General features: G+C 49.2%; 1 protein-coding gene across 5 annotated transcripts in view; it reads left to right on the plus strand.

Moving 5' to 3' along the window:
* The window catches only part of ABHD6 (abhydrolase domain containing 6, acylglycerol lipase), a 53,520-nt gene extending 47,649 nt beyond the window's left edge, over positions 1–5,871 (plus strand). For all 5 annotated transcript variants that reach the window (XM_032323518.1, XM_032323525.1, XM_032323543.1 and 2 more), the window contains one exon: positions 4,754–5,871. In XM_032323518.1, the coding sequence (XP_032179409.1) occupies positions 4,754–4,930 (177 nt within the window). In that variant the 3' untranslated portion in view covers positions 4,931–5,871. The remainder of the gene's footprint in view (positions 1–4,753) is intronic.
* Positions 5,872–14,272: the final 8,401 nt, after the last annotated feature.

The following is a 14,272-nucleotide window of genomic DNA, read 5'->3' on the forward strand; positions in this document are numbered from 1 at the left end:
ACCCCCAATACTTCAGGGTGTATTTACTGAGAGTAAGAATATTCTGTCACATAACCACAGTGTTTTGTTACATTCAGGACGTTTAATGCTGGTGCAATGTTTTTGTCTAATCTACTGCCCATATTCCAAATTCATGGGTGGGGCGCCTGCGTGGCTCAGTCAGTTAAGCATCTGCCTTTGGCTTAGGTCATGATCCCCCAAGGTCCTGGGATCAAGTCCTGCATCAGGCTCCTTGCTCAGCAGGATACCTGCTTCTCCCTCTGCCTCTGCCTGCCGCTCCCCTACTTGTGTTCTCTCTCTCTCTCTCTCTGACAAATAAATAAATAAAATCTTTTTTAAAGAAAATGAAATAATACCTCTGTGAACTTCAGCATAGATGTGTGGTTGTGGAGTGTGAGACCATACCTGAAAGGTGAGTTCTCCAGTGTGGACTCCCTGGGTCAAAGAGTGGGTGCATTTTATTTTATTTTATTTTATTTTAGATTTAATTTATTCATTTGTCAGAGAGAGAGCAAGAGAGCACAAGCAAGGGGAGCAGAAGGCAGAGGAAGAAGCAGGCTCCCTGATGAGCAGGAATCCCGATGCAGGATTTCATCTCAGGACCCAGAGATCATGACCTGAGCTGAAGGCAGATGCTTAACCAACTGAGTCACCCAGGCATCCTGAGCAGGTGCATTTTAAAATTGTAATAGGTTTTGGGGACACCTGGCTGGCCCAGTTGGTAGAGCATACAACTCTTGATCTCGGGGTCATGAGTTCAAGCCCTATGTTGAGTATAGAGCTCACTTAAAAAAAATTTTTTTTCTTTAAATAATAAAATCTTAGTAGATTTTTATTAGATAACTCTGTATTATTTTGCTGGAACAGTCATAGCAAAGTACCACAAACTGGGTGGCCTAAACAACAGATATTGATCATCTTAGAGTTTTAGAGGTTAGAAGTCCAAGATCAAGTTGTCCGCAGTTTGGTTCCTCCTGGGGGCTGTCAGAGAATCTGTACCACGCCTCTTCCCAGCTTCTGGCAGTTTGCTGACGGTCTTCGCGTTCCTTGGCTAATAGATGTGTCACGCTGCGTCTGCCTCCATCCCCACGCAGCGTTCTCCCTGTGCCTGTGTGCCTCTGTGTTCAGATTTTCTTTCCTATGTTTAAATTTTTCTAAGGCTGGCAGTCATATCGGGTGAGAGGCCCACCTGCACCAGTATGACCTCATCTTAACTAATTACATTTGCAACAACTTTATTTCTAAATAAAGTCACCTTTGTATTGGAGGTTCAAACTTCAAAATGTGAATTTTAGAGGGGGGAACACAAGCAATGACAAACCCTCCAAAGAGAGACTGGTTTATACCCCAGAAGCTCCTTTTTTGCTTGCAGCTGTTCTTTAGAAATCATATCGTACTCAGAGTTGTTGTTGTCATTTTTCTTCTTCTTCTTTTTAAGATTTTATTTATTTATTTGAGAGAGAGAGGGAGAGCACAGAAGGAGAGCGAGAAGCAGATTCCCTGGTAAGCAGGGAGTCTGATGTGGGGCTCGATCCCAGAACCCTGGGATTGTGACCTGAGCCAAAGGCAGACACTTAACTGATGAGCCACCCAGGCACCCCAAAGTTCTTCTAAAGTTTAAAGCAAGAAGAGGGGCACCTGGGTGGCTCAGTCGGTTAAGCATCTGCCTTCAGCTCAGGCCATGATCCCAGGGTCCTGGGATCGAGTCCCGCATCAGGCTCTCTGCTCCGTGGGGAGCCTGCTTCCTCTCTCTCTCTCTGCCTACTTTGATCTCTCTGTCAAATAAATAAATAAAATCTGTTTAAAAAGAAAAAGAAAATATATTACTTATTACTCATGTCCTTTGCCTCTGAGAGTAGGCCTCTGCCTGTGGCCCAGAATTTTTTCCAGGACTCTGAAGTCCATTTTGTTCTGAAAAAAGAGCCTAACATTCCATGGACCTACTATAAATATGACCAGATCTTCTCTGTGTTCTGTGGACCATCCCCAGTGCAAAATCCAAATAGCAAAGCCTTTAGGGGCTCTTTATTTTATGCCCTTTTGCTTCCCAAGCCTCTGGCTCTTTTCCTGTTCTGTTTTCAGCATTTGGGGTCACCAACCCATGCCCGCCAGGCTGAATTCAGCCTCCCTCTTCTTTGGACCCCAATAGGTCAGCCACTGTGCTGTACAGCTGCAGGAGAGCTGTGTGCATTGTTGTCTATGTGAATCATGCCCACTGGTTTTGGGCAGTATACAGCCTGCGTAACTGAACCTGGCAGTCCTCCTTCCTAAGAGGATTTCTGCACATCAGTTCAAGTATTCCCCCTCTGTGTTCAGTCCACCAGAATGGGAGGGCCTTGTGAAGATACACAAGGTCTGTTACTCTCTATGTCCCTTCATCCTGCCGCCACAGTGCGTGGGATGCAGGAGACCCAGAGTATACAGTGAGTGAGTGAGCCAGCAAGTAAGGAAATAAATAAACAACCTAGCAAAGGAACAAAGCCACCAGCTGACGGCCTATACATTTAAGTCAGCTAACAGATTTATACTGAGCACCTGGTATGTGCCTGGCACTGTGTTAGGCCCTGGGGTTATAGCGGGCACCAAGACAGGATCCCCGAGCTCCAGCAACTCCTGATGTACCTGCCATTATCATGCCTGGCAGAATGTAAACTAGCGTGAGGTAGGTCATATGAGTTCAGGGTCGGATCCTGTATTTATATTTTGTTCATGGTGGGTCTTTTTTGCATTAATGTCTGTTTTCTTAAATACTGCATTAAAATAATCTTCATCTTAATTACCGAGTTTTTTGGCGGCTGCTTAAATTGTGTGCCCAAGGCAAGTGCCTCACTTCCCCCACCCTAGTCTTGGCCCTGGCCTGAAGTGGGATGGAGGAAAATTGTTTTGACTATCTTCGTGAGTGTCTTGTGCAAGAAAGAGCTGATGTGGTTCCCATAGACATGTGTACCGGTTGAGTGTCCATATAGCTATTTCCTGTATGTCTGAGTGACCAGGGGGAGTCCTGGATTTGACCAGCCTGACAGTGTCAAAGCTAGAGGCTCATGTGGGCAGCTATGGGTTCCGACCTCTCTGTAGGATAGACATTCAGTTGGGAGTTTCTGCTTCTTCATGCCTTGACCCGTTGACGCCACCTGCATTTCCTCTGGGGATCTTTCTGTCTCTCTGTCTTTTTTAAAGACTTTATTTATTTATTTGACTGACAGACAGTGAGAGGGGGAACACAACCAAAGGGAGTGGGAGAGGGAGAAGCAGGCCTCCCCGCTGAACAGGGAGCCCAATGAAGGACTCGATCCCAGTACCCTGGGATCATGACCCGAGCCGAAGGCAGATGTTTAATGACTGCGCCACCCAGGCGCCCCTCCTCTGGAGATTTTTCTACAGACGCTGGGCTTTATTTCTGCGCAGTTGCCACGGCAGACTTCGCTCTGAGTGCAGGCCTGGGGGAGGCGCCCCTCTCACTAAGCTCCCCATCAGCTGCTTCTGTCTGTGGCCCGGGGCTGCTTTGCTATGCTCCGTGCTCAGTGCCTTGGCAGAGACATGGTGTCCCTTTCCTCACCCCCCACTTCCTGGGTGGAAAATCTTGGTTTTCATGATCCAGGCTGACCAGAATGGAGCTTAAACACAGTCAGCACTTGAGTATGTTGGGGGGTCTTGCTTTTGCATTGAGGATGAGGGGAGGGGTTCTCTTGTGCTGGATGAGTTGAAGGTGAACGCAGTGGCAAACGGGGAACAGATGCAAATCTGATGCTTCAGGAGGGTGTTGGGGAGAAAACCCGGGATGGGTGTAAACAGCAAGGTAACCCAGATGACAGTGAAATTAGTGCATTTTTAGGAAAGGGTCAGCCTGGAGAGTGGTGCCTGCCATATCAGAAGAGCATTCCCCCTTGGGGCGCCTGGGTGGCTCAGTGGGTTAAGCCTCTGCCTTCGGCTCAGGTCATGATCCCAGGGTCCTGGGATCGAGCCCCACATCGGGCTCTCTGCTCAGCAGGGAGCCTGCTTCCCTTCCTCTCTCTGGCTGCCTCTCTGCCTACTTGTGATCTCTCTCTGTCAAATAAATAAATTAAATTTAAAAAAAAAAAAAAAGAGCATTCCGCGTTATTCACAGACTGCCTGTGGTCACGCAGCTCAGGGGACCCCGAAAGACCCTCGAAAAGACACTGCCCCTTCCCCCAGCTTGGCATAATTAGCGTTCCCCTCCTGTGTCTTCTCTGTGTGCCCTTCCCAGAGCTGCCTTCTCTAGTCTGGCCTGATCATGTCTGTCCCTAAGACAGCCTCGCGGCTCCCCACTGCCCTCAGATGGAGGCCTGACCCCTTATCTCTCCACCACACCCTCCACGCCCCCCACATGCTGTGTCTCAGCTCAGCTAACTGCCATCCCCTGCGCTTGCCTGACCTGCCCCCCCTCCTGCACGATCCTCCCCTGCCCCCCGCACCCACCCCATGCACCCTTAGCTCCCGGGATGCTCCCCACTTAGAGCCCTCATCTACTGACCAGTCCTGCTCCCCTGTCAGACCGAAAAACTTCCTCCGAGGCAGGGACTGTGTGTTTCCACTTCAGTAATGCTGGCAGCCACACAAGTCCAGGTGCCAGATTGCAGAATGAGGCATGCAGTCATTTCTGTCAGTGAGTCACGTGCCCCGACTTGACTCGATCCTAAATGTCTCCCCTGCCAGGCCTCGGCCGCTGTCCAGTCCCCCGAATGCATGCAGGCATCTGAGGCTTTTCTACCTAGTGTCCTGTCTTGTCCTGCAGGTGCTCGACGTGTCTGGGGCCGACATGTTGGCCAAGTCGATCGCCAACTGCCAGGTAGAACTTCTGGAAAACTGTGGGCACTCAGTGGTGATGGAGAGACCCAGGAAGACAGCCAAGCTCATTGTCGACTTCTTAGCTTCCGTGCACAGCACAGGCAACAACAAGAAGCTGGACTGAGTCCCCGCCCACAGCCTGCACTCGCACACAGCATCTGCCCCCATCTCCAGAATCGGACGCGGCCAGCATTTCTCAGGGATCCTGCCCCAAACGCGGTCGGAGCGCCAGCGTCCCTGAGGAGGCCAGTCCCCTGTCCCTGGTCCCAAAGGATCCACAGAGCTTCGGGGACCATAGGGAAATCTCCAAGATATTTTTCACAATATAGAAATTCCCATGGGACAGAATTAAGAAAACCTAGCCATGAAATCTACCCAGAAGTCTTCATGTTGCAAAGCGGCTGCCTTGGGACCATAATCACTGAGGCCATCTTCTGTAAAACAACCTTCATAGACTGAGACTCGAGGATTTCCTGCTGCTTCGACGTTCTCCCCTGCATGGTCAGTGGCTGTTTTAGGAGCATTAGTCTCCCATCTGCTGAGCCCTTCTTGTTCATGTCTAGTTTAAGTTCTTTGTAGAGGCCCCTATGTGAGTACAAGTCCATCAGGTGCAAGACCAGGGAGCAAGATGCAAGCTCTCCGTGATACTAGCATGCGAGGAGGGGTGCGGTCCCACGCCTGCCAGTCCTCCCAGCTGCCAGAGCAGTGGAGAACACAGGTCGAGGGGTGGATGGGCCCCTGCATGTCAGCCCTGTCATGAGGGAGCCCGGAATGGCTGCAGTACGACGACCAGGGTGGGTTTCCTGGAAATCATTGATTATTTTTAAAAAGTAGGACTAATGAAGCAATAATGTTCTATCATCAGACTCGGATTCCATACACAAGCACCTCGTGGGCCTCTTTTCTATCTTGCTGTGCTACTGAAGACCCTTGGGTGTAAAATACTAGTTTGTTAATGAATTCTGTGAATTCTGTGAACAGTCATGTGATTAAAAATAAGTCTCAACAGCTGTAAAAGTGACCACAATGACACGAAATAAGTTTAATAAATCTAGATCAGCAACATGCAGATGGTTTCTGTCACTAAGTTCCTATTTAAGTACAATGTTGGCTGATTTCCTGTTAACTTTAAGAAGTGTTTTCTCAAGTAAGGCCTCTTCGAAGACACTGGAAGACCTTATTTGGATGAGTTATTAGTTTTCTTCTAAGAACTCATGTTTGTCATTTTTATTCAGCTGAAACTATATATCAGAAACAGAAGGCAAGAGTCATCAGACTGTTCCTTTTGGCCCTTGTCTGTTGTACTGAGGAGCCCTTAAAATTCCCAGAGCTTTAGGGCACCTGTGTGGTCAGTCAGTTAAGTGTCTGACTCTTGATCTCAGCTCAGTCCTTGATCTTGGGGTCGTGAGTTTGAGCCCTGCACTGACCTTCCCGCTGGGCTTGGAGCCTTTTTTTTTTTTTTTTTTTTTAAAGGGGGCGCCTGGGTGGCTCAATGGGTTAAGACTCTGCCGTCGGCTCAGGTCATGATCTCAGGGTCCTGGGATTGAGCCCCGCATCAGGCTCTCTGCTCATTGGGGAGCCTGCTCCCCTCCCCTTCCTGTCTCTCTGCCTACTTGTGATCTCTGTCAAATAAATAAATAAAATCTTAAAAAAAAAATCCTCAGAGCTTGAGCCCTCCAAATCTCTTTACAGAGACTCTGCAGCCAAGGAGTTCTAGAAATAAAGTGAGATAAACTTTATAGTTTAAATTAAAAACTGCAGTTATAGTTTAAGTATAGTTTAAGTTTATATTATAATTTATCAGAGAAGAGTGGAACACAGATCTTAGAAACAAGAAGATACAAAAATGTGATGTCTCAGATGGGTGGGCTGCAGCTAACACAGTGTTGGGAGAGAATGTTAGAGGCCTCGGTACACGTATTAGCAAAGAAGAGGCGCCTGGCTGGCTCAGCTGGTGGAGTGTGTGACTCTTGATCTTGGGGTTGTGAGTTCGAGCCCCATGTTAGTTTTAGAGATTTCTTAAAAATAAAATCTTTTTTTATTCTTTTTAAGATTCTATTTACTAGAAAAAGAGAGCACAAGCAAGGGGAGCAAGAGAGGGAGAAGCAGACTCCACACTGAGCAGGGAGCCTGACGTGGGGCTTGATCCCAGGACCCCAGGATTGTGACCTGAGCCAAAAGCAGATGCTTAACCAACAGACCCACCGAGGTGCCCCTTAGAAATATAATCTTAAAAATGAAAAACCAGGGGCGCCTGGGTAGCTCAGTGGGTTAAAGCCTCTGCCTTCAGCTCGGGTCATAGTACTGGGGTCCTGGGATTGAGCCCCGCATTGGGCTCTCTGCTCAGCAGGGAGCCTGCTTCTCCCTCTCTCTCTGCCTGCCTTTCTGCCTACTTGTGATCTCTCTCTGTCAAATTAATTAATTAATTATTTTTTTTTAAAACCGTAGGGGTGCCTGTGTGGCTCAGTGGGTTGAGCCTCTGCCTTCGGCTCGGGTCATGGTCTCGGGGTCCTGGGATCGAGCCCCACGTGGGGCTCTCTGCTCAGGTGGGAGCCTGCTTTCCCCTCTCTCTCTTCCTTCCTCTCCTGCCTCTCTGCCTACTTGTGATCTCTCTGTCAAATAAATAAATAAAATAAAATTTTTTAAAAAATGAAAAACCATGAATCAAAAATAAACCTAGAAAAAAACGGAAGGAAAAAATACCGGTGAGAGCAAAAACCAATGGCATGGACGGAAGAGTGGATATTAGACACACTGCTTGTTCCAGTCTTTCATGTTCATCAAGAACTCTGAGCTTTGTGCGGCCCTGATGACAGGCGCCAGTCTGGGTGGGTTTGGGTGAGGAGGGACGGTGTCCAGGGTGGCTGAAGAGGTCTCCAGCCTGGGGTCAGTCCTGCAAATCGGAAAGCACACGTGCTGCAGGAATCGTCATGCACTGGGTGAGCAGCCAGTAGAGAAGCCACAGTTGCTGCAGCATCGTCCACACACTGGAATCATCCAGGCAGGGGTGTGGGCTGCCCGTCTCACCAGGAGGACAGCTGGCGGGGTCTGCAGCCGCGGGAGGCAGCTCCCGCCTCCTCGGCTGTCATGGAACGCGTCAGCTGGAGGTCACAAGAAGAGCATTATCAAAGTGTCCTTTGGACAGACCTTGGGTTGCCTTGGGCCCGCACCTCTGGCCCCACCGTGTTAGGGAGACTTGAAAACAGACACGCACAACTCCCTCTTAGCACCCCACTTTTTGCCCTTGTGATGATAGCGAGCTTGCTGGCGGTCCCACCTGGCGCCACCTGGCGGTCCCCCAAGCCACAGCCCACTGGGTCCTGTGGTCGTCGCCTTTAATGGCATTCTTGGAAAGAAGAAAAGGGTCATTCAGAACAGCCTTGCCTGAAAGACTGCCAGAAGTTTCTGAAGTGACAGTGGAAAGCCCCGAGACTCACAAGGGAACTGGCTCTCCCACTTCCTGGAGTGGGGCCTTCAGGGCTGCCGAGAATGCACTCTGCTGGGCACGTACCGAGGGCGCTGAGGGACAGGCCGTGGGTGGCTCTCAATTCGCCATTAGTCTGGGCTTCCTGTCCAGCACAGATGCAGCCCCAGGAGGGACCGGTGCCAGGAACGCAAGTCTGATGTGCTGCCCATGTGTGTGAGTCTGCCTTCCATGTGAGGCCCCGGGAGTACTCCCCAGCCCAGGGAACCGTCCTTGCTGCCTTTTCCAAAGGAAATTCTCAGACGGTGTTGGGAGACTAGAAGGTGGGTCAGGCCAGCTGATGCTCTTCAAGTACGTTCCCTGCATCACCTTATGAAGTTCTCGCACCCCTGAAAGGTACATACAACCTGCGCCTGTTTTATTTTTATTGCTTTAAGTTGTGCCCATTTTCAGCCCAAAAACTGAGGCAGGGAGAGGTGAAGTATCTTGCCCAAAGTCACACAAATAACAGGTAGAGAGAGCCGCCTGGCTCTCTGACTCGGGGTGGAATGTGCAGCTCTTGATCGCGGGTTGTAGGTTCGAGCCCCTCATTGAGTGTAGAAATGACTTAAAAAATAAAATCTTTTTTTAAAAGATTAAAGAAAAAGGAGAGAGATCGAGACAGTTTATGATTGAAGGTGACTTGCAAAAACGATGTTTTCGCCGGTTCCGGCAGGAGCTCTCTCCAACTTCCGGTGGAGGCTGTGGCCCTTGTTGGCTCACCTGAACCAGCCAGCGTGGGGCATCTCTGGCCACGATCACTGAGGCCACACCTCAGGCCCCTGCTGAAGAAGGTGACCTAGTTGTTCACTCAGCAGTTAAGGCTATCCCAGTGCTGAGCCTCTGCTAGGTAGGAAACAAGCTTACCTATATTCAGGCATCTGAGGGGGCCTCAAGGGACAGCCTGAGCATCTCCCAGTGTCTTCAATATTAGGACACGTGTCATGTCCACCCTGGAAGGGCTCGTTCACCTTGTTGATAACCCTCATCCCCTCTGCCACACTCTGGAAATGATCATCAGTGTTGTTTGCCCAAAGGAGTTTTCTGGAGGGGAGGTCTCCTCTGTGTCTTGCCCCTCGGGGGTCAGGCTTGGCAAATGGTCAGTTGATTTGGCTCTGCTCCTAGCTGCCATTCCAGAAGTGGCCCGAGACTCTGCCTGGGATCAAGTTCAGTCTCCCTTTGAAGGGGGTCAATTCCCTAGACTTGATACCAGCCAGGGCTTTCCCACTGCCTTCAGAAAAATTTTAGGTTTTAATTAAATATAAATGCTAGCTTTGGGTCCCCCATTTACTTCCCAAACCCTGGATATATTGATCTCAGGACAATTATTAGTTGATTAGTGAAACACACATTGTTCTAAAATGATGGATGCAAATTTTAATATCCACACGTACCAACCTTCTGCTTCCTGTCTTAGATCGAGAAATCTTTTATTAAAAGTGACAGTTCAGGGGCGCCTGGGTGGCTCAGTGGATTAAGCCGCTGCCTTCGGCTCAGGTCATGATCTCAGTGTCCTGGGATCGAGCCCCGCATCGGGCTCTTTGCTCAGCGGGAGCCTGCTTCTCTCTCTCTCTCTGCCTGACTCTCCGCCTACTTGTGATTTCTCTCTCTGTCAAATAAATAAATAAAATCTTTAAAAAAAAAAAAAAGTGACAGTTCACTGGGTCTGTTCCAAAAATGTTAGCTGAAATACTCTTTGGCCAGGTTTGGGAGTTTGTTTTTTTTTGTTGTTTTTTTGTTTTTTTTTTTAACTCTTAGTCTGTCTCTGTCTCAACTCCTCTCCTTCCTCACCCCATCTGTTTCACCACTTGATCTGTCTCCCATCCATCTGTCTGGCTCTTACCCATGCACACAGACACACAAAGACATACTCTCCCGTGACAGGTGGGAGCCCGGCTCTTCTGATCCTCCGTCTTGTAGGTCTTCAACACCACTCCTTTAACCATATAGACTGGGCTTTCTCACCAGCTGCTTCTCTCCCCCCAACAAAGTAGAATGATGTTCACACACAACCCCCATCCCTGAAAGGAGGCAAAAAAGTAGAGAGGGGGTGGGCGTGGTCACAGATGGGGCAGTGGAGATGTCTTCACATTACCTGCTGAGTCCGGGCCAGCTGCCCTGGGGCTCTGGACTGGAAGTCACCAGCAAGCGGGTTTGCGGGTCGCCTGCGAGTGCCTATGATGGGATGAGGGTCTTGCATGACCATCATTAACCTAGTCAGGGAGAGGATGTCAGATAGCTCCTTCCAGCAACAGGAAGTCTTCTCCCTTGGCTCCTAGAGGAAACTTTCCTTCATGCCATGTTGGATTTTTGGTCTCTCTATCCTCCAGGCAATGACTAGGAACCTTAGGACACACCTAAGGGGTGTCCAAGCTCCAATAAGAGATGGGAAGAGAAGGAAGGATTCTTAGGGGCAAGAAAGAGCCAACTATTGACATGGGATAGGTTCACAATCCCTTACCAAACCTCCAAGAGCCAGAAGTGCTTCTGAATTCAGAAGGTTTCCCATTTTAGAAAGGTGTTAGGGTGTGTACATCCCAGATTATGTAACATCCCCAGCAGGGTCTGGGACTGCCTGACATGACCAAATGCATTGACATTTCTGCTGTGTGATGTAGGAATATCCACGGCAAATGGGACAAAAGCTATAAAACGCTTCATCTGTGTTCAGATTAAACACTGCCTGCCGCATGAAGATTTGGTTTTCACGTTTTTCTTGGATTTCAGAATTGCAGATAAGGGAACGGCAGGCCTCCACTCCCTGTTTCCTCTCTCCTGCCTTGGGGTTGGGTGGTGAGGGGGTGGGAGTTGGGGGGCAGCAGGGGGCATCTTGAGGAAGAGTCTGTTCTTCTAAGTGGGAGAGAGGCTACAGATGGGTGGGGTCCATGGCTCCCTGTTGTGACTGTTAGGGGCAAGTTCTGATTTTTATTTAACAATTTTTTATTTGACAATTATTAAATTATACAAATAATGACCTGTCACTTTAAAAGAAGTCAAAGAGGGATGCCTGGGTGGCTCAGTTGGATAAGCAGCTGCCTTCAGCTCAGGTCATGATCCTAGGGTCCTAGAATCAAGTCCCACATAGGGCTCCTTGCTCAATGAGGAGCCCACTTCTCCCTCTGCCTGCTGTTCCCCATGCTTCTGCTTGCCTGCTCTCTCTGACAAATAAATAAGATCTTTTAAAAAATAAAACAAGTTAAACAAAATGAATGTTTAAAAAATATGCTTAGGGGAACCTAGGTGGCTCGGTGGGTTGAGCCTCTGCCTTTGGCTCAGGTCATGATCCCAGGGTCCTGGGGTCGAGCCCCTCATCAGGAGCTCTGCTTGACAGGAGGCCTGCTTCTCCCTCTCTCTCTGCCTGCCTCTCTGCCTACTTGCGATCTCTCTGTCAAATAAATAAATAAAATCTCTAAAAAATTGGTTATAGGGTGGTTGGGTTATGGACATTGGGCAGGGTATGTGCTATAGTGAGTGCTGTGAAGTGTGTAAGCCTGATGATTCACAGACCTGTACCCCTGGGACTAATAATACATTATACGTTAATAAAAAAATAAAAAACTTTTTTAAAATCTAAAAGATATGCTTATACATACATATTTATCAACAGAGAGGTCCCCACAGTGGGTTTATTGGGGGGCTGTTTTACATAAATGGGTCCTGCTGGACACTACTGTTGCCGACCCTGCACCCCGCGCTTGCTCTTTTCGCTTACATCTATGTCTTGGGCCTCTTATAGGTCAGAACCCACAGATCCCCCAGGTCCCTGTAATGGAGATGCAGAGGCCTCCAGGGAAAGGTGGGGTACAGCAAGGGTGCACTTCTTTGTAGGAAGAATCTTTGCAGGATTTGATGAATCCCTCAGACAGGATCTCTGAATTTTAAGAAAGGCTCTTGGGCCCCTCCAGAAATAGGCTGCTTAATTACAGGGTGGTTATCCCCTCCCCAAATTCTCCCTTCCTAGGGAACTAGAGCCTTCCTTTAGGGGAGAAGTTTCTAACGTCACTTGTGAGGAAAGTTCCCTCCATCATTTAAATGCATTTCAGAAATGCTGGATGAAACAGAGTTAAATAGCCTGGCTCCCTCTCCGACCCCAACACAAGCAGGGAACTGACTGGGAAGGAGTAAAAACACCGTCAGAAGGCAGCCAGGGATGCTGGGGCTGAGGCAGGGACCAGGCCATTGTACTGCTCCCCTGGATGATGGGGCTGGTTTGGACTTGACAGTTCTGGGCAGGAACTTCTGGCTCACCTTGACTGGTGAGCTGCACCCCAGAGTCCTTGCCTGCAGCATGTGCTGCTAATGTCCCTTTCCCAGATCCCCTTTACTGACTGCTGCCTCCCCACCACTGCTGAGGAAACACACCTGCCCTTCTCCAAGGGAACCGCCCTCAGACACAAGGAGATGCCTGAGAGGTGGGGGCCCATCCTCTTCCTCTCACCTCCAGGGGTTTCCAGACAGAACACAGGCTGCCCAGCTAAATTTAATTTAGCATAAGGATATCCTATTCACTGTGTACCTGAAATTCAAATTTAACTGGGCAACAGTATTTTTATTTGCTAAATCTGGCGACCCTACAGCTGGCCGTCCATGACAGGGGGTGGGGGTGAGTAAGTATGATGAAGGCTTTCCCCCCTCACCTCCAAGGCTGGATGCTTGCTGGTTATCATTCATGCTCCAGGGCTCCCTGTGGGATCAGCCTGAGGCTGGACTTCAGCTGAACCCACATCTTTGCTTAGCTTCTTCCCCTGCCCATCCTTTCTTCCTCCCTTGCAGGTTTCCCATGAGAGCTGCCCCCAATAAATTACTTCCACGAGGATCCCTGTCTCACGCTCGGCCTCTGGGGACTCAAAAAAAAAAAAAAAAAAGCCTCCCTTTCAATTTCCTTTGAGGGTTGCCTCAAGGAGCAACTTCCAGACTTGCCATCCCATGGGTTCTAGAGCTTCTCACCACCTTAGACAACTCTGTTCTCTTTTTTCATCTGTGAAAGGCAATAATGTGACATTGTGGGGTAGATGGGATAATGTGAGCACGCTCTTCGGCATTTGGCAAGTCTCCCTAAATGGAAACAACAGCTGTCATCCCGTAGCTTTTAGCTCCTGGTCCTTTTCGCGCCCTTTGTCCTACCACCTCAATCTGCTGGCATCAGTGGATATGATTCCCATGAGTCTGATGGAGATTTGTGGCTGTAATCCTCCTTACACCCCCCTCTTGCCTTTTCTTCCCAACATTGTGAAAGCACCAGTTTTATCAAAAGCCATTTGGCACCAGTTCACAAGGCCCGGAGGGGAAAGCTGAACACAGCGGGGGTGGGGGGCCATGGCAGGGGGTGGAGGAAGTGTGGACTCAACTTTTTCTTGGCTGCCATAGCTTCCAGGGACATAAAACACTCCCCGACCTGCCCCAACAACTTGGCTCTGAAATGTCAGAAACACAGGGTCTGGAATGGCCATCTTGAGCCAAATGACTCCACCAATGCAATGCTGGGCAACGTCTATAAAGACTGAGGCAGGTTCGCGTGTTGTGTTTTGGAGTGATGTTAAGGTATATGGTTAAGAGGGGCACCTGGGTGGCTCAGTCGTTAAGTTTCTGCCTTCGGCTCAGGTCGTGATCGCAGGGTCCTGGGATGGAGCACTGCATAGAGAGAGAGCACCGCCTGTTCTATTACAATGGGGAGCCTGTTTCTCCCTCTCCCTCTGCCTGCTGCTCCCCTTACTTGCGCTCACTCACACTATCTCTGTGTCAAATAAATAAAATCTTAAAAAAAAAAAAAAGGATACATTGTTAAGAAGGGAAAGCGACCCCTACCCTATCTCTGGAAGGACACTTAAGAAACTCCTATCAGGGGCGCCTGGGTGGCTCAGTGGGTTAAGCCGCTGCCTTCAGCTCAGGTCATGATCTCAGGGTCCTGGGATCAAGTCCCGCATCGGGCTCTCTGCTCAGCAGGGAGCCTGCTTCCTCCTCGCTCTCTCTGCCTGCCTCTCTGCCTACTTGTAATCTCTCTCT

Source organism: Mustela erminea, chromosome 1, assembly GCF_009829155.1.
Source record: "Mustela erminea isolate mMusErm1 chromosome 1, mMusErm1.Pri, whole genome shotgun sequence".
Taxonomy (NCBI): Eukaryota; Metazoa; Chordata; class Mammalia; order Carnivora; family Mustelidae; genus Mustela; species Mustela erminea.